The 20,598-nt window shown below is 46.7% G+C and overlaps 2 protein-coding genes across 4 annotated transcripts in view; both read right to left on the minus strand.

The window, feature by feature from the left end:
• The window catches only part of BCL2 (BCL2 apoptosis regulator), a 164,259-nt gene extending 159,472 nt beyond the window's left edge, over positions 1–4,787 (minus strand). For all 3 annotated transcript variants that reach the window (XM_036245652.1, XM_036245653.1, XM_036245654.1), the window contains exons 1-2: positions 4,074–4,787; positions 2,992–3,850 (exon numbers count right to left, since the gene is read on the minus strand). In XM_036245652.1, coding sequence (XP_036101545.1) covers positions 2,992–3,555 — 564 coding nt within the window. In that variant the 5' untranslated portion in view covers positions 3,556–3,850; positions 4,074–4,787. The remainder of the gene's footprint in view (positions 1–2,991; positions 3,851–4,073) is intronic.
• An 8,248-nt stretch (positions 4,788–13,035) lies between these two features.
• Positions 13,036–20,598, minus strand: part of KDSR (3-ketodihydrosphingosine reductase) — a 33,400-nt gene continuing 25,837 nt past the window's right edge. The window contains exons 8-10 of the mRNA XM_036245701.1: positions 20,130–20,213; positions 17,579–17,680; positions 13,036–15,465 (exon numbers count right to left, since the gene is read on the minus strand). Of these exons, the coding sequence (XP_036101594.1) occupies positions 15,346–15,465; positions 17,579–17,680; positions 20,130–20,213 (306 nt within the window). The 3' untranslated portion in view covers positions 13,036–15,345. The remainder of the gene's footprint in view (positions 15,466–17,578; positions 17,681–20,129; positions 20,214–20,598) is intronic.

Below are 20,598 nucleotides of genomic sequence, written 5' to 3' on the forward strand. Positions count from 1 at the left end.
ATGACCCCAGAAGCGGTAGATGACAGCATCTCTAACCTTACTGTCCACTGAAACCGTTCACATCCGAATCGTATGAACCAGATTCCGACTCCATAGTTCTGGGGTGGAACCTGAGATTCTGAATCCCTGAGAAGCCTCCAAGTGACACCCATGTGCTGGTCTGTGAACCACACCTTGACCAGCAGGGTCTTAGATGTTCCCTAGAATGCTGCCATCTCTCTGCTCCCTCCATCCCGCCTCTCTCTGGATGCCACACAGTGCCTTATTCAGACTTAAGAATAAAGCCACATGCCACTCTGCACCCAATTTCTTCTTTAGTCTTTATATAATTTGTAGGAGTCGGGGACCATCTCTCAACCACCTCTCATTCCAAGGACCCGCTTTCTCCAAGTTAAGGAACACGGAATGCAAAGTCTCCTCGGCCTCCAGGGGTCCCGCCCTCGCATCAGCAGCAGCAGAGAACACGAGTGACTACGTGCAAAGCCCCCACTAGTACATATTCAGTCGACAAGCTGATCCACTGAGTCCTGGATCCAGCGCAAGTCCCTGTCAAATGTCAAAAAGATCGTGCTAGCTCTCCTTTGACACTTTATTATTGTTATTAACAGCACTCTTCACTGTCAGGAGCAACATATTATTAGAGACGGAACCCTGAGAGATGCAAATTTGGAGGAAAATCTGTCTGTATGCCAGATGCCAGATGCCTAAACCAAAATTTGGATGAAGAGCTCACATTTGAAAGGATGGGTAAATCATTTCTACCGCTTTTATTCCAACGTGTCCACTTTCGATCGCGTTCCTTGATGTATACATTTTTGCCAAATTGGTTTTCCTGTATAGTCATCCATCTATATGTTGTTCTGAAAATTACACATTTTCCCATTGGCCATCTGTGCTTCCCTCTGATTTATTTTTACTATAAGAGGTTTTGTCAAAAAAAATTTTATCACGTTCTATGGTATGTCGTTGTGGTTTGGCATCATAAAATATGGCCCCTGCATTTATTAACCTCAGATACCTGTTGACCACAAAGATGAGATCTGCAACAAAAACTCTATTTTAAAAAGAGGAAAAGTGAGCCTTCACTTTGAAAGAACACTCAGTTGTATGAGATTACTACAACTCAACAACAAAGATCAAGATTACATCTTAATTTCGATCATAACCATATGTCTCTGTTTCCCATCTTTTTATTAAATTACTTGATGGATGACAGTTACCACCTCGGCTTTCTTTCGACTAGAAAGAACATTTTTAGGTATTTTATTTTTCATAAAAATATGAACTAGAAAAGCTGTTAAATCAGTTTTACTTTGGCCTCAAAATGATCCTTTCAGAGTCTGCAAATCCCTACCTCTTTGGTTATGGTGGTTAAAAATAAACCACCTACTTAACCAAACATTTAACAAAAATATTCTTCCCACCCTTTGGTGAATTCTTCCAGAATAACTAACGATCTGATAATACAGGATCTCAAAAAATAATTTACAAGAAGCATTTAGACTGTAGAGATTTCAATGGGGGAGGGAGTGGTATTTTAGTCAATTTTACTTTTAAACATTGAAGAGTGTCATCAATATTTTATCAGCTTTGGTCAAGTAGGATCAGATGTTCCTGTCAGCCATATACTTTTCTTGGCCTTTTCTCTTTTTGGCCCCTGAATATCAGCACATTTTGTAAACTGTAGTAAAATACATAACATGCTTCTTGAAATCAAATCCACTGGTAATCATTTCTAGGCTTTTTGCTCCTGTTAGGTCCTATAAAATAATAACACCGGTAATTCTCCCTAGAGACTATAAAAGGAAGCACTGAAGTGATTCTCTTCTCAAAGGTAATTCTTCAGATTGAAACAAAAAAGTCCGAAAAAATTTTTGGCAAGAACTATTCCTCTTACATTTTCATAAATTAGCAATTTTAGATGTAAGGTGCAGATGTTAATTACAATTCTTTTCCTCCCCCAAAGAATCACACACACAAAAAGAACTTTATGGTAACATGACAGAAGCTCTATCTAACACAGTGCGGGGGGCGAGGGGGGATCATATCGCAGATATTCTTCAAAGCTACAGGCATCGATCACTTCAACTAAAGTCAGAGCATGAGAATTCACAGCTAAGAATCAATTCTTCTGTGCTTCATGCAGACACAGTAGACGCAAGTTTGCTCAGCAGAGGAACTAAGTGATGTGCATTCTAGATCGTGAACACTAATTAAAAGATACTAAAATTCCAGTGAACTTTAAGTCATACCCCCGTTATAGAAATAGAACACAAGTTCACAGCCAATGCAAATTCTGTCTCCGATGAGACAAAGTAAAGCATCCACAGCTGAATGTTCTTTAAGTCATTTGGTCACGCCCACTGGGGATGTGGCACACCTACAGGTTGGGGTCCCCAGGCTTTTGGAAAGTCAGCTTACCCTTCACAAACACAGCTGAGCTTTCAGGGGACAGGGGCTGCACTGGTTTTCCTCTTTGGATAGATTTTACTAATTGAGTCAGAAAAGGATTGCCCCCGAGTCCTCTGGTGCAGTCTGTTCTCCTAATTGGGTGGTTCTCAAATTTTAGTACAAAGAAGGAACCCCCGGGGGAGTCTGTGTAAGATGCAGATTGCCAGGACCCAAGCTGGAACTCCCCATTTCAACAAGCTACTCAGACCAGGTTACTGTGGTGCTGGGGATCCTTGGACCCCAAGTTTGAGGAACCCTAGAGGGATACCATGTATCCCAAGATCTCACTGGATAGCAAATGCTGAATCTTTGAACCTCAACAGCTGGCAAGCAAGGGGAACACTTTGGGTAGGAAGGAATAATCACAGTAGGGTTAGCCGGGTGAGTTTCGTCCAAGCGAAGAGGGTGGGAAGCAACAACCCTGACTACTTCACAGGCTCAGGCCAGTCCTTGGCCCAGGAGCCCACCCACACGCCAACCACCGCATCTCAGACCTGAGACTTCCATCTCAGACTCACATTCAACCAGACATGCACCTACCCAGCCTCCGTTATCCTGGATCCAGGTGTGCAGGTGCCGGTTCAGGTACTCTGTCATCCACAGGGCGATGCTGTCCACCAGGGGCGACATCTCCCGGTTGACGCTCTCCACACACATGACCCCACCGAACTCAAAGAAGGCCACAATCCTCCCCCAGTTCACCCCATCCCTGAAGAGCTCCTCCACCACCGTGGCAAAGCGTCCCCTCGCGGTGAAGGGCGTCAGGTGCAGCTGGCTGGACATCTCGGCGAAGTCCCGGCGGTAGCGACGGGAGAAGTCATCGCCGGCCTGGCGCAGGGTCAGGTGGACCACAGGTGGCACGGGGCTGAGCGCTGGCCCCGCGGCGGCGGCGGGGGCGGCCGGGGGCGGCGGTGGCGAGGTCCTGGCGGGCGCGGGGGCGCGTCCGGGCTGGGAGGAGAAGATGCCAGGCGCGGGGGTGGCCCCCGGGGGCGCGGCGCCCACGTCTCCGGCATCCCATTCGTAGCCCCTCTGCGACAGCTTATAGTGGATGTACTTCATCACTATCTCCCGGTTATCATACCCTGTTCTCCCGGCGTGCGCCATCCTTCTCCCGAGGAAAAGCAGAGGAAGGCAGCCGGATACCAACAGCACCTCTTGCCCCCGTCCCCGCCCCACGGCCCCGAAAGAAAGAAGAATAGTTATAATCCAGCTATTTTATTGGATGTGCTTTGCATTCTTGGATGAGGGGGTGTCTTCAGTCACGCGGAACACTTGATTCTGGTGTTTCCCTCTTGGCATGAGATGCAGGAAATTCTTATTTCAATTCCCTTTGGATCTTTATTTCATGAGGCACATTATTATTAATTATTGTCAATATCAGTCTACTTCCTCCGCGATCCTGAAAGGTTTAAAAACAAACAAACAAACCCGGTAAGTCACAATCAGGTGCATTTTCCTTTACACTCTGGGTGAACGCAGAACACACACACTACAATCACACGGCTCAAAAGAATGTATTAAACTGCCTGGAAATTAAACTTACTCGAATGCACTTAAAGTGAAAATCGCAAATGTTTCTATTAAAAGTTACATTAAACCAATTTCCTGGGCAAAGAACTTACTTGTATTTTCTAAGGACAGCATGATCCTCTGTCAAGTTTCCTTTTTCGTGAAAACAGAACAAATGTGTAAGGCAAGGACCCCATCGATCTTCAGAACGCCCGGGCGATAGCTGCTGTGGAACTTCCAAGTGAATCTGGAGTTGGGGGTGCGTGGGGGAGCGGTGAAAACGCGAAGAACTGGCAGATAGTCCCCGACTTCTTCACAGAAATGTCAATCCGCCGGAATCCCAACCGGAGATCTCAAGAGCACGAGAAAAAAAAGGCAGCGGCGGCGGCAGATGAATTACAATGTTCAGTCCAGTATTTGCATAAGTCCTGTGATTTCCCCCCCTCTCGGCAATATACACGCGCGCACACACGAGCGGGCACAGACATGGACCCCTGCCCGCGGGACCGCTTCACGCCTCCCCGGGGGAGAGACAGGGATCGGGGGCCGGTGGACGCGCCGGGCACGGGGACAGGACTCCTCTTCTGATTAAACTCCGAACGGCAAATGCATTTTCCGAAAAGCTGCCTGATAAATGAGGGCAGGACGCGCCCGGCCCGCCGGTGCAGAGCCGAGGAGCCCGCGCTGTGTGTGGTGCGGCGAGGGGTGGGGAGAAGGAGATGGTGGGGGAGGGTTTTATTTTTTCCCTCTTTTCCTAAAAAGGATGACTGCTACGAAGTTCTCCCCCCTGGACCCCCTCTTCCGCTGCACCCCACCGGCGCACCCCGCCTCCGGGCTGCGCACCCTTTCTCCTCCTCCTGCTCCTGCGCGGCGGCGCTGGCGGCGGCCGTGCCCCGCGCTCCCGCCGCGCACCCGCTCTGGGCGATGACGGCCGCGCCGGCGGGGAGGGCCCGGCGCCCGGCACCTTCGCTGGAGCGGCGGCGGCGGCGGCTCGGCGGGGAAACCGAGAGCGGCGGGCGGGCGGGCTGGCCGGCGGGCGCGCGGCGGGCGGGGGAGGGGGCGGGGAGGAAGGGGGCGGGCGCGGGGCGGGGGGGCCTGGCCTCTTACTTCATTCTCCGCTCAAACCGACTGGTTTCCTGTAGTACGTCACGGTTCATTCAAAAAAAGAAGAAAGAAAGAGCCCTCCTCTGAGCGGCCCCGCCGCCCCCTCCGCCCGCTCCCTTTCCCGGGTTAAAGGAGCCGCGGCCCGGCAGGGAGCGGCGCGCTCCGCCCGGGACACATGGCGCGCAGGGCCGAGGCCGGGAGGGCGCGCCTGGGACGGCCCCCGCCCGCCCTCCGGGCCCGCTCCGCCCGCTCCGCCCGCTCCGCCCGGCCGGTGGGTGGCGCGGGCGGCGCAGGCCTCCCGCGCGGCCGCGGCGCGGTGGGTGTGCGAGGGCCTCCTCCGGCCTGCGGCGCGCTCGGGGCCCGCGAGGGGCCGGGGCGCCCGGGAATCGCACGCGGCCGAGCTGGCTGGCGGGCGGGCGGGCGGGTGCACCCAGAAAACAAGCGCTGGAAAGACGCGGGGGATCGTGCAGCCTTTCCTCGCCGTGTGAGTGAGTGTGAGTGTGTGTGCGTTGTGTACGCCCATCGCGTTACAGCGCTCGGCCTCCGAGGCCGCTCGGACCTGGAGCCCTGGAGCCCGGGCACCTCGGCGCTACCCTCCGGTGCAGAGAGGAGACGCCGCACATTCATTAGCGTCGTGCGTCTTGTTTACTTTCAAGTTGCTTCCTAGGTGTCCACGCAGAACGCACACTCTGGAGACACCATCCATGACCAAGGCCAGACAGACTCTCAGCAGGCCGGCGGAGGGGCGGGTGGAGGGTATCTGGGACTTTGAAATGGTTCTGTAAATGCTTTTCCTCTGCTGCTGACAAATCCGGCCCTGGGCTAGGGCTGGGCTCTGAGAAGGTCTACTTGGTAACTTTCAGGCCCACAGTCCCCACGCCAGGGTGGGTAGGTTTCTAAAGGCCTCCACGGTCACCTAGCAGCCAATCCTAGATGGCCACACCTTCTCAAGTTAGCTACACACATATATGTACACACAAGCACACACATTTTTTTAATTCATCAGCATGAATAACCCCTTGGAGAAAAGCCCAAGACAGCAATCAGGTTGCACGTGCTTAACTATTTTTATCTCTAAGAGTCTTTGACAAATAAAGCCCCGAGAAAAAATGTTTACTAAAAGCGCAGCAGCTTACTTATTAGGACTCAAGTACAAATATATAGGAACACTGGATTAATGTGGTCATAGAAACATGACAAATGAGCGCGGTACTTTGTATGAATTTGTTCAGACCCTAGCTTTATTTTATCTTGTTCCTGGTCTCAAATCAAAGCATTTATTCCTAAGCAAAACAAGCACAACAAATTATGTTCCTTTGTCATTCCCAATCAGCCCATGGGCCAAGCCCTTGCATGTGGGAATGGGTGCCTAGTCCAAACTTTGTGTCCAGGCAAGAGGGAGTGAAGGAAGACGATCTGCCCTGTGTCCTGATGGCCGTGACCCATGGCAATGACGGGGAGGTGTGGATTGACCTGAGATACGCGTTCCCACAGAAGTAGCAGAAACCCACCTGATGCCACAGTATTCTGGTTTGGGGATCTTCTCAGAATCGTGAAAACCTCCAAAATTACTTAAGAGGAATTGAAAGCCTTAGTGCTTCTGCGCCCAGCATGTGAGTAAGGAAATGAGAGGACAGAGCTGGAAAAGAGATTCTACTTCTGCAAAGGGGCAGCCAGAACGAAACATTACCCCATTCCCAGAGAAAGAAAAGCTTCCTTATTCTTCCTCTCCTTTGCCGATTAGAGCCTCACTTTACAGATGTCCCCAGGCCGATTCCGTATGTGACATGTTGACCATAACCAAGCTTTCTCAGGACAGGTCTGCATGACAGTCATTGACTAAGGATTATATATTTCCTGGGACTTTGTACGGAAAGAGTGAAACCCTTCCTCCATTTGGATTCCATGTTTCTTAGACTTCACTTTAAAGAGTGAGGTCAAGTATTTTCAGAAGTCTGTGCATTAACTCGTTGTCTCCCCGGGCACTGATCTGTGCATTGATGAGGTGGCGGAGGGAGCATTGGCCTGAGTCAGGAGTCCTGGATTTGAATCTCAGATATGTGATGGAGACCTTCCAACAATCTTCCAAATGTATGCTATTGACTTTTAATTTCCCCCTTAAAAAAAAATCCTCATCAGAGGATATTTTTCCATTTTTCTTCAGAGAGAGTATGAGAGAGGGAGAGAGAGAGAGAGAGAGAAACATCAGTGTGAGAGAGATGCATCAACCGGTTGCCTCCTGCATGACCCTGACCAGGGCAGGGACCCAAATGCAACCGAGGTCGTGGCCTTGACCAGAATAGAACCGGAGACTCTGGTCCCTGCGCCTCACTCTAACCGCTGAGCCAAACTGGCCAGGACTGTCTTCCACTCTTAGGAGCCAATAGACAAACCTTTTGCCAGCGTTGCCCGGCTGGATTCTAGGAGGAGGGTAGCACCAGGAAGAGAAAATAGCCAGACGCAGGGAGTGGAGGCTGTACCCAGAGTTTGAAAGGCCTGTGTTTTCCTTCTTTATTCTCCAGTCAGCCAAACAAAAAGCTTTTTATTGCCAGTTTTCGCCACCTACTGGTTGATGTTTAACAGTATCATTCAGAAAGTTCTCTTCATCCAACACCAATATAAATATTTCCAAGGTTTATGCAATTCAAAGAGAATATTAGTTTAATCTGGACATACTATACTAATGTTTAATATAGGTATACATAAAATCTTTCCAACTATTAAACTTTTTATTTAACATGAGAGTAGAAAGACACCATTAACAGAGGAAATTGACACCTAATAGGTCAGATGAAAGAGTTAAAAATATAAAAATGACCCCAAACCATTTAGGCAAATTGAAGTGAAAATAAATCCATACACAAAACAAACTGACTAGAGAGAGTAAAATCAAGTAGTCCATAATAGTCTTCGTGAAAAAAAAAAAAATGAATTGCTTAAAAATATATTTCACAGACCTAGATAAACAATCCAAAACTAATTTCCAATTTCAAGTATCTTCTAAATTATTGTTTCCAGCTTTAATGAGATTGTTGGCATAAGTGTTTTATACATTATAAACTCTTATGCTAAATAGTGCCACACTCTTTCAGATCGTTTGTATACTTTGTTGGCAAACAGTATGTAATAACATGTAATAATGTTACTAATGAGTTACTAATATAAATACTAACAGTAATACTGCTCCCAATTCACTTATGCTCCAGAGTGTCTTCGGCTGACCACATCTGAGTCATCTGCTCCGTGGGCTCTCAAACCATCCTTGTCATCCTCAGGAAACTCTTGCCAAATCTAAGCCAACAAGCTTGGGTGTAACTGAGAAACCCACCTGGCTAATTTGTGATGGGTCCTACCTCAAACAATGTTCAGAGTAATTAAGCAACCACCTTTGAAACGAGGCAATGAACTCTGCAAGTTTCCTAGCAGGCAAATAATGTTTACTTTTGGTTTACAAAGGAAAGCACAAGAAATTCACTTGTAATTTTTTCCCTTTCAAGGTAATGACTTTGCTTTTAAAGTGAAATCAAAGAAGAGGAGAAACTCTAGTTAGCACAGAGCACAGTTATCTCCCAGATAGTAATTCCTGATGAACACATGTAGAAAAATCAAGGGTACTATGTTTGATTCCTAAGGCTGGTCTGACAAAATAGACCATCCTGGGGGACTTAAAACAGAAATGTATTCTCCCCACAGTCCTGGAAGCCTGAAATCCAAAATCAAGGTGTGGGCAGGGCCACGGCACCCGAGGGCTCCCCCTTCGGGTGGTGGCTGACAGACCTTGGCTTGCAGCTGGGTCACTCCAGTCTCTGCCTCTGTAGTCACATGGCATTCTGTCTGTGTGTGTCTTTTTCTCTGTTGTGAGGTCACCACTCATATTGGATTAGGACCCTAATAAGCTCATCTTAATTTATTTCTGTAAAGACCTTATTTCCAAACAAGGCCATAGTCACAGGTAGTGGGGGTTAGGACATCAACTTGTTTTGAGGGTAGACTACTGAACCTATAATATGCATCTGATACTCTTCAAACAAATGAGGATGGTTTATTTTAAGGCCCAAGGACTAGCAACCTTTGAATTTCGAGGAGGAACCATGTTCTTTCTAAAGCTGAAATCTGGCCATTTTGTTTCCTGCTGAAAGTTCATCAGAGACTAAAAATCTCGACTCCTTTGCAAGGCATGGTGGCTTGTGTGGCCCAAGCCTACCCCTGGCACACTTCCACTTTTCTTTCTTCATGTAGCTACCACCTTTGTGTGCTTTCCGCGCTGTGCAAGATCTCCCTCGCCTTTGCCTCTGCACACCTGCTTGTCTCCCTGAGATGCACCCAACCTGCTCATGGCAAATTCATCCTCATTCTTCAAGTTTCGTCTCCTCTGTGAGACCATCCCTGACTCTCCCGGGCAGTCCTAGGAGTTCATTTGTGATTTAGTAACGAGGCTGAGACTTAGAAGTCAGAAAACAGAGATTTGAATCCTCGCTCTATCGCTTAGCGGGTGCGACCTTGGGCGAGTTCCTGTGCCCTCGTTCATGACACGGACATATAAATGGTGCCACAGTAGTTCCCCTCCCCACGTCTTCAGTTTCACTTACCCATCGTCAACTGAAGTCCAAAAATATTAAATGGAAAATCCCAAAAGGAGGCGATGCCTAAGTTTCAAATTGCACACTGTTCTGAGTATCGTGATGAAATCTCTCGCCATCCCGCTCTGTCCCACCTGGGAGGTGACTCATCCCTTTGTCCACACTGTGGACGCTCCCTGCCCGGTAGTCACTTAGTAACCATCTCAGTTATCAGATTAACAGTCCTGGCATTGCAGTGCTTGTGTTCAAGTCACCCTAATTTTACTTAACAATGCCACACTCACAACTTTTATTTAGCACACTGTTTTGCTTGTTCTGTTTCATTACTAGTTCTTGTTGTTAATCTTTCACTGAGCCTAACTCACAACTTCAACCGGATCCTATAGTATAGGAAAACCATAGTATCTTTAGGGATCTGTACCATCTGTGGTTTCAGACATCCCCTGGGGGTCTTGGAACATAGCCCCCTGAATAAGGGGGGGGGGGGTCTATGTACTCAGGCTAGAGTGTGATTTAAATGAGTTCAACCTGAAGCACTTACAACGGTGACTGCTACTGGTTACGTTTTCAACGTTAGTTATTTACATCTTACCCGTAGCTATTGTTGGATCCATGGTGTTAATATCTGGCATTTGTTTTCCTCTAGATTATAAGCCATTTGAGAGCAGGGACCATTAGTTTCCTTTGATCATTCCAAGCCTAGGATAGTGCCTGGCGTTCAGATATTTGTGGCATAAAATCCAGAGGCCCCGAGCCAAAGATAGGAATGGGGAGTGGTCCTTGTTCTCCAGGAAGACTCGTAGACCTCAAAGGGATGAAGGGACGGAGGGATTACAAGAAATGTCATCGCCGAGGGAGGGGCAAGTTGTTTATGGAGCTCTATCCTGAGTGCCTGGACCATGGGCTCATCGTAGGCACTCGACAAATACATGCTGAATGAGAGAAGATGGAAGTTATAAAACCAGAAGTGGAACAAAAGAAATATTCTTTTCCTTTCTTTAAAGGTTTGAAAATAAAAATTATAGAAGTGATGCTGTCTGCCATGCATGTATACAAAATGCTCAAATGGTGAAGCTGGCACACCAAGATGTCCAAGAAATCTCTTCTCAACGTGACCCCAATTTTTCTATTGAGGACTGAGAAATATTCAGGCGTGTTTGTGTACATGTCAGTATTGTATGCCCTTCAGAGTCCAGGAGATATTTCATTATTAGAAAATGAAGGTTTAAAGTATGGGAAATCAACTTATTTGAATATAAAACATAATTACTTAAGAAATTGTACTAAATTCCATACTTCGTACAGTTTCACTCATATATCCCATACCAGAAGTGTTCCAGATTAGGAAGGTTAGGAAATCTTATGGAAGAGGTTTGTGTTTTGCTCAAGTCTCTAAAAACACAAATTTCTACAAAAGTAAATTTTCAAATCTGCAAAGTTTATTCACCCTTTATTTTTTGCTGGGATTCAGAAATACAAGGTATGACAATCAGGTTACAGTTTTGCCGCAAAAGCTTCCAAAGTAGCAAACGCAAGTTCTCAGATATATCAAAATAACCATGTGCACTGTTGTGGATCTTTAGTGTCCTGGCTGTGTGGCTCAGTTGGTTTGGTCCTGTACACCAAAAGGTAGCAGGTTCGATTCCTGGTCGGGGCACATACCTACATGTTGGGTTCCATGCCCAGTCAGGGTGCATGTGGGAGGCAACCAATTTATGTTTCTCTCTCTCTCTCTCTCTCCCCCTTCTTCGATCTCTAAAATCAATAAAAATGTATCCTTAGGTGAGGATTAAAAAAAATAAAAATAAGTAAAAATAAAAAATTTCTTTAGAGTTGTGACATCAAGTGTAAAATAGCTATTATCTCCTCTTCAAAATATAAAATTCGCCATCCCTGTATTGAACTAAATAAGATTTAGTCCAGAAAAATGGAAAGTTATAATTAGTAGGGTACTTTTAAAAAATATATATTTTATTGATTTTAGAGACAGAGGAAGGGAGAGAGAGAGAGAGAGAGAGAGAAACATCAATAAGAGAGAAACATCAATATCGATTGGCCACCTCCTGCATGCCCCCCGCTGGGGATTGGGCCCACAACCTGGGCATGTACCCTGACTGGAATCAAACAGGTGACCTCTTGGTGCCTGGGTTGATGCTCAGCCACTGAGACACACTGGCTGGGCAGTAGGTACCTTTTAAAGCCGAGTTACTAAGAACAAAAAGAAATAAGAAAGATACAAAGCATCTTAAGTAAAAAATGTATGAATATCTAAATGTCCTCGAGTAAGACAAGTTTAAATTAGAATATGATGTAATAAAATTAAATCTGTTGATGATATAGTTCAGTAAAAAAAAAAAAAAAAATCATAGTATTGGATTCTTCTAGAAAGACAACGACATACAGTTCTTTGCTTCGAAGCAACTGCTGTCCAAAGACTGGAAACAGTCTCTCGACGTTTACTCTGATATGTGGTTTAACAGAACCAAATACAGATTTATAACTCAACACATGCGTTCTTGATGCCAAGAGGCCGCTGCTAACAGCATTTTTAATTTCTTCTCTTTTCAACTGTGAAAGTTAAACTTAAAAAATACAGAAAACCATTCCTTTGACTTTGTTTTTATTTTAAAAAAGAAAAAGAAAAAGAAGAGTATGTTCTTTATATCTTTTTGAATCATGAAGGGTCCCTGAACACAGTGGAACTTCTATGGCTGATGACGTTGAACACTCTGACATTCGCGTACTCAGAACGACACTGCTGTAAGACAGCACGACCAGTGTGCAGTGCGGGCACCTCAGAGCTGAAACCCGCGTACTGAGCTGGGCAGAACCAACATTGCATCAGAAATACAATGAACTCCTGCCACAGGTAGGACTCAGTCTCTTCTAGATACAACAGAAAGTGCTGAATCAATGTGATCCCTTAAAAAAAAAAAAAAAAAGCCAATAATTTCCCTAACAATCTGACTCAGGGCTTTTTTCTCCCTCCCCCTAGGAAAAGTCAGTGTACAAAAAGTTATGCAAAAACTAGCTACAAAGATGAAAAATAGCATTTGCTTTGTGAGATTTTCATGTTTCTGGTGAAGTCAGATCTTTGCATGATGCTGCTTAAATGTCTACAATCCGTTTATTCCACACCCTCAGGCTAGTTTCAGAATTCACAGTTCTTTCAGGTACTATGGGGCATACGCTCGATGTCACGAAACATTCCACAGAATCTGGGGCAACCCCTGTAATCAAACCCATTGGTAGTTCTTCAGGTGAAATTAATGATGTCCATGAAGTAGTATGAATAAAAACTATAATAATCTATCAGTTCATGTTAGGTTTTGCTATCAAATGAATTATGGCACCAAATTTAGAAAGTAAAAAAAAAGCACCTTAGTTTTCAAAGCGTTTTGGATAAGGGACTGGGGACCTGTGTGTGACATCTCTGGGACACTCCCTGACACTGAGATCTCCACACATCATACATCTGCTCTCATGCCTGAGCTTCAGCTGGGCCGGGGACATCACCTGCCACCACAGAACAGGGGTCTCACATGTGTCCAGGCAGTCACCTGCAGTCACAGTACTATGACGACACCTTCAGAAATGAACACTGAAATAACTGTTAATTACTTTTATTAAATGAGATACCATCTTGGGCTAGATTTCCATATAGACCAGCAGAAGGTGCCAACATGTGAAGAACATTTATGAGAAAAGAATAAAAGTGAGAAAAATCCAGATGTGAATGTAACCGTTTTCTTCGAATGAGGAAAACACGCTCTTACTGCATTTCAGAGTCTGCGCGACACGACTCGTTTGCGGGCGATGGCTGCCTGAGGCTGAACGACTCACCACGCCAGGGGGGCACCAACCCGCCCCACCAACGGCACTGAAATCATCCCAAGCAATTTATACATTAAATAGTCATTTCTTCTGTCTCTGATGGTGGTTAAATATGCCACCCTCACATCTTGATTAATAAGACCCCATGGATTAGAGCCATTAAACATCTTACTTTTTTAAAAAAAATCCTCACCTGAGGACATCCTTAGAGAGAGGAATAGGGGGGACGGTGATGTGAGAGAGAAACATCCATCGGGCTGCCTTCCATGGTTCCCCATCAAAGCTGCAACCCTGCCTGTGCCCTGCTCTGGAATCAAACTGGCAACCTCTCCGTGCACGGGATGACACTCAACCAACGGAGCCTCTCCGGCCGGGCAAACATCTCACTTTTAAAAAATTAAGTCAAGAGGTTAAAAACCTCAAGAGCAAAAAAGGCTTTGCTAACGTTGTTAGGTCTTTAATGTTTTATAGATTTTTTTTTTTAACAATTTTAAAAAAACACCTTTCCTCTTTAAAAGCAGTGGTCTGTTCTCACCCAAGTGACCGGGAGAGGTGCCCTGGACACGCATACTGACTGTGAGAGGGCGCGATGCGCTGGGGTGACCGTCCCTGTTAGAGGGGAGCAGTGACAGGACGAGGCAGGGCGTGTTGGCCAAGACGCATCAGGCACCTGCTGTGGAAACCACGCACGTGCACGGACGGAGGGCCGCAGAGCTAACGGGACAGCGAGGACAGGCTTCCTGGACACGCTGCAGAGGGAACGTTCTCGGGGTGGGTGTGAGCCCCCGAAGGAATGGGGTGGGTGCTTTAGTTCAAAAACAAGTATCTTCAAAATTGGCTTTGTCGTCCAGCTTTTTTTTCTTAATGAGCACAATTTAAACACGCCATCACCAGCCCTTCCTAAAAGCTACCTATATACTACGAGAAGAACGTTACACTTCTTCAGCTTCTTTCTTTGTTTTCATTAATTCATGAACTGAGAAAGTCGAGTCAAAAAATTTTAACGGGCTTTTTTTCTTTTTTTTTGTTACAAAAATATTAGAGTAGTGTAAGCAAAATTGGAAAGCAAGAAATGAGGAGACTGAACGATAATGGAATGACATTTAGCTCACTGTGGCTTGTGACAACATTGTCAACGTTCAAGCTTCTGAGATTTTACTTCTCTTCAAAAAACACTTGAGGAGGGTGCCCTTCCCCATGAGAAGAATGGAGAGGCATTCAGATCTCAAGAAGACAAAAAAGCATTCTTTTTCCTGCTGGAAAATGCTTATCTCCTTCCCTCCCCTGAACCACCCTGTCCCATCCTCCTCGGAGTTTTATGGGATCAACGCGCGAGAGAACCCACGAGGGTCCACCAGCAAGCAGCACAGTGGGCCATTGTTATGTGTCCACACTCACCACCAACATGTAAAACTCATCTTGAATAAAACACATTAAGTTAAAGAAGGGAAAAAAAAAAGGCCCCAGAAACCCACAAACTGGCTTTCATGGAAGGTTAAGTCCTCACAACACATTATGTGTCATGAAGTACGTTTCTGGACTTGATCTCTATGGGGGAGAAAGGACAGCTAGAAAAAATGTAGATGACCACTCTAGAATCCTGACCTTGAGCCTACTCGTACCTGTCACTTCCCACATGGTCGTCACCTCTCCCCGGGAAGCAGATGCTCTCCTAGTCCACGTCTGCAGAGTGGTAACAACATCGTCTGGAGCTGAACCTCTCCCCTCGCTTGCACCCAGGTTTCCCAAGTCCACTGGTCCCGTCTGACATACTCAAAAGCAATACACAAGTGTCCGCGGGCTGAAAGCTGGGTCCTGTCCAGCAGCCAGCTGCTCACATCACTTAGAAATGCTCCTTCTCCAAGGGTTAGGCAGTTTTGTCCGCAGTTTCGTATTTTGCTCTTTCGATCATGCAGCGACGAATTATGTTGTCGAAGCTTCCGAGGTAAAACAGGGACAGCATACGGAAAAGGCCCATGGTGACCACCTGTGAGATGAAGACACACCGTGAGCTCGGCCAGCAGTGCAATAGCTCGTTTCAAGGGATTTTAGGATATGTCTCTAATAAAGAGTTTCTGAGCCACAGCTTCTAATTTGCTGCAAGGAGTACAATGGACACTGTGTCGGTAAAATGCTGAGGACAGAGAAGCTGTCTGCTCCCATCACTGGATACGCAGTGTCTGCCAGACAGACAACAACGGAACATCCGTCCAGTTAATCAATTCAAATTAAACAAAGAACAGAATAGGTATTCCTGGTAGTCCTTGGGGTGCTAATAGCCAGGGAAAATTCATTCACTCCGGCATCTCAAACATCCGAAGCACAATCGAGGCTTTTTGGCTTAAGACTGATGTTCTGGTCACAACGTCAGGTGTGCCAGGTGCTCCGACAGACACAGGTCTGCGCTCCAGGAGCGTATTCCCTAATTGGAAAGACAATTAATTGGAGAAAGACAATGACTATTTCAGGATTAAGAAGGCAACTAACCACATCTGCGAACTTGCACTTTTTCCAATAAAAGACTCACTACCAGCACCTCGGAATGGAATTTTTGAAAGGCATGACTGCAGAGAGAAACATTTTCAAATGTGCAAGGGCTCAAAAAGTTTGCCTCCCACACACCCTTTTTTCAGAAAGCCACGAGAAGACGTCAACCGCCAAAGCAAGGGGACAAGAAAGAAAGGCAAAATCATGTGATGCAGAGGCAGGGGACCCCATAGGAGAGAGGCAGAGGGGCTCCCCAGGATGACCGTCAAGGGGGGGGAGTCAGCTATGCACAGACACAGGGACAGCCAGTCCTGATGGCAGGTTCCAGGGAGAATTCCTTCCTGAAGCTGAAACTGAGAGCGCATCTGATACTTCTGAGCAAAGATGAAGACAGTCATTATGAATAACACACAGAAGCCGTACATTAAAAACACCCGTAACAGTTTCAGAGAAAACACAAGTTGGTGCGAGAAAGGGAAATGCATCGTGTATCTGTTTCACCGCTCAGCTGCGAACAGCATTTACACAGCCATAGAAACAGGGCCCTGAGGCGGACGTGACGGCACAGCCCAGGGAGAAGGAATGACCGGGGACTGGAGTTCAGGCCACAGCCGAGCGGAGGCTCTCGAGCTGTCGCTGGTGCGGAAGGGACGACGGGCAGGACGGCCGCACAGAACGAGCGCATTCTCGCGTCCCTGCTGCTGCCAGGCAGGGGCTGTGAGGGAAACGCCCAGGACACGAGGCACAAACTGTCCTCCGAGGGCTCACGTCTCCCAGCCTCTGAGAGGGGGCGCAACACCGTGGGCACGTCACGGAGGGCAGAGGGGTGGGGAAGATCAACTGTGCGTTCGGCCTCTCGGTCTGGACGTGGTCTGCCGCACGTGTTCCAACCTTGTCACACACGGCACCTGGCGTGGGCAGCCTCCACCCTCTCCACGCTCTTCATCCACCCTCCACGTCTGCGGCAGGTCTCGCCAGAGCGATCCCTCCAGTACAAGGCATCGCCCTACTCTGTTAGCATCACCGTGTCCGTCTCTCTCTCCCACCAGACTGGAAGCCGCCTGCAGGTTACCCGAGGCTCCGGCACAGAGCACATCAAGACACAGTCAACTGTTTGCACCCTGGACAAGCCCCAGTAGCCGTTAGAGCGGGGTTGTGTGAAATCCTTCGTTTATATCTCCCTACGCTTAGTATCTACGGCCTGACTCACCAGGACAAGTTCTCACTGAACATCCCAGGGCTGTCAGGCAAGGCCGCACCGAACCTACTCTAGAGAGAATTCCATTTTCCAGACCCTTCAGATCCGAGGACCCAGACTAGCCCCCCCCCCCCCCACACACACAGCAGAGGAGGCTTTCTCTCTGGATGGGCAGCACCCAGCACTGGACACCTCCCCCCCAAATTTCTCAAGTTGAACCTTTCACCTGTTTCCCAAAGACAGCCCTGGTAGAGAAAGGGGAAAAGTTGGTATTTTAAAAAAAACTTTCCACATGCTCAGATCAAGTTGCTAAGTTTAGTTAGCCTTTATTTAGCCTTTTCTCGTGGGGGTTTACTGAGGGGCCCTGTTGGCCCGTCTGTCTGTCTGTCCGTCTGCTGGCCTAGGCACAGCTCACCTGCTGGAGCCCTTCCGTAATGGACGTGACTGGAGACATCCCGCAGGTCAGGGACGACAGCATGTACCCATCGGAGCCAACGGAGCTGTTAAAATTTCCTTGCTGAACAGAAGGAAAAGAAGAGAGAATGGCAGCCGTTACTAACCAGCTCAACACGTCAGAAGCTGGGCGTGCGTCTGTTTACTCTACGTGGAGTGACAGGGCAGCAAACCACGAGTCACAGCTCAGACATGGACGTGCCTTGGCAGAAAGGCCAAATGGCTAGATGGAAGGTTCTTGACATGTGGGTCGGCCCTGGGCCCTGGGTGTCCATAGGGGGAGGCGCGGTCTGTGAGGACAAAACGATTGGACAAAAAGCATTATGGCCTTTTCCACAGAGTGACATTTGCAAAATGCTGGCTCATTAGCACAAACCACAGTTGTCGCTCTCTCCACTGCCCCTCACGCTGGCTGTAACAAATACACAAAGAAAACAGAATTTTCTATTTTCAAAGAAAAAGCCTATACAATTTTGAAAAATCTTGTACAATTTAAAAATGTTAGTTTTGCTTTAAAGTGCCCTTGATGAGGCAGGAAAATGAATTGTTTTATTAAATCTCAACCATTGAGGACATGTCTTCTTAATAGTCAGTTTAACAACAAGAGACTATGCTCCCGGCTGGGCACCAAACCCAAGGGGGCGGCGCCCTGAGGACACGCCCTCGTCCTTTGGCTGAGGCTGAACCTTGCCGCTTTTTCCACGGGAATACCATTTTTACATGAAAGAACCTCGAACAGCCAGCCATGCTTATTCATGCTCGGGATTTGGAAGATATTTTGTGGAAATTAATAAAATGGGCCCATCACTTCAAGAAAAATTGGCTGTGTTTGTGGTCAGTGTTAAAATCTGAGCCTTTCATGAATGTGAGCTTCCAAATATGTGCAGACTTTTATAAGATCAGCAGCAACATTAATGAATGCAATTTTTTGGATAACTCAGAGAACCCATATTTTCCAAATGACTAATACATGACATTACAAAATCATGAATGGGTAAATATTCAAAGTGCAAAGACCAATGGATTTGGGTGCAACAGAGAACAAAAAGTTCATTAATGGAGTCTCCAATTCCACACTGCAACTAACCTTTAAGAAACTACTATTCATCCAGTTTGGGTTTAATACTAAAAAAGAATATCCACAATGATCTGAAAAGCCTATAAAATTCCCCTCCCTTTTCCAACTACATATCTGGGTAAGGCCCGATTTTCTTTATTTCCTTCATTCAAAACCACACATGACAACAGATTGAATGGAGAAGCAGCTCTGAGAACCCAGCTGTCTTCCAAGAACAAAGACATTGAAGAGACTATCTAAGTGTAAAACAAAGCCTCTCGTCTCACCAAAGGTTTGTTCTGAGAAATGATTATAGTTGTAAAAATGTTACACTAAAATGTAATGGGTTTATTATTGTTAATTTAAATGAATTAACAAATAAATATTTAAAAAATTATACAGTTCCCACTTCTAATATGGCAAGTATAACCAATGTAAACCAAAGTTCTCTGGGGTTGTCAACCATTTAGAGTGGAAAGTGGTGAAGAGGTGAAGAAGTTTGAACACCACCAGATGAAACGAATCCCGCCAAGATACAAAGAGCTGTTTCAGATCATTAAAAACACTGAGTGTGTTTGCTTTGACCTGAGATAAGCAGGAAAAAGAGAGCCCGCCCCCTCCACGGTGCCGTCTTTCTATGCCTTTGAACACAACAGGGCAAAGTTCTGCCAACGTCTGCATGTGTTTTAATAGAGTTCGAGATTTCTCATATTCTGCCCAGGTCGGCCTCAGATGCCGTGTCCTGACATGTCTCATTCCAGTGGTCCCCAAATTTCCTGAATTCAGTGTGGGCTTTAGATGCACAGACATGCCTCATCATTGGCTGGCTGGCTGGCTGTTGGGTTCTCAGGAATGTTGTCAAGAGCCTGTGGCACGTGTGGTTCTACAAAACAGCGCGTGGTTTCTGAAGAGACATTGTTTTACTCCAAATAAACTCAGCAGCCCAGAAGCACATTAGCTGGCTGGGCAGGGGGATGGCTCGGTGGGCTGGCCGCACTTGCTTATTAGTGAACATTTGGGAAAATGATTCTGGGATGCAGGAAGGTGGAAGAAAAACCCACGGGCCTGGCAATAAGGCGCCTAAAATAATCTAAAGCTGACAGTCCCGTGGGAAAGGAGAAAGAAGGGCGCACGCCACGCACAGTAGGGAACACATGACTGACGCACCACAGACAAGTCTCATTTTCTTGTTAAAGAACCAGCATTCCCAGACACCCATGCTGATCAGTCTGCTCCTGAGGGTAAGATATGTAATCCGTTTCCAGATGCCTACTAATTAACATGGGATCGATAAGGTGTCTCGGGGAAGAAATGCAGAGCCCATATTAGATATGATGAATGCAACTGACCCAAAAGATACAATCTGTGTTCTGAAGTAGGCCTTGGGACAAATGTCTTTTCGGAAATACAGAACCACAACGACTCATAAAGAAAACACACAAACAGGATGACTTACTATGGCATCTTTCACGATCTGTTTGGCCACTTGCTCCGGTGAGCAAATAGACGTGGTCTCTGAAATGAGACGGGTTTCCAGAGGCTGAAGTGGAAAAATGGACACATTGATATGATTCAATTAAAAGTCTCAGTAATTCTCACAGCCCCACCCCCACCCAGTTTATAAATAATTCCAGTTTTCAACCTTTGAGTAGATTCCTGTTAGGGGAATTAGGTCCATCCGGATTATACATCAGTTTCTACCTGGTCGTGTGTAAAAGGCAGCCCAGCCCAGTAGCCGGACCCAGATAAGAAGGCCCTGGCCACACTCCCTGTAGGACGTGGTGTCTCAGCTCCAACGTGGACCATCAAAACTTGAATGAGAACATATCGCCGATACGAGACCAGAAAAGCCCCCTCCTTGAATCCTCTGCTGGCCAGACCCTGACCGGTGGTGTTTACACAGAGCCTGGACTGGATGCCCTAAG

This window comes from Molossus molossus, unplaced genomic scaffold (assembly GCF_014108415.1).
Source record: "Molossus molossus isolate mMolMol1 unplaced genomic scaffold, mMolMol1.p scaffold_m16_p_6, whole genome shotgun sequence".
Classification (NCBI taxonomy): Eukaryota; Metazoa; Chordata; class Mammalia; order Chiroptera; family Molossidae; genus Molossus; species Molossus molossus.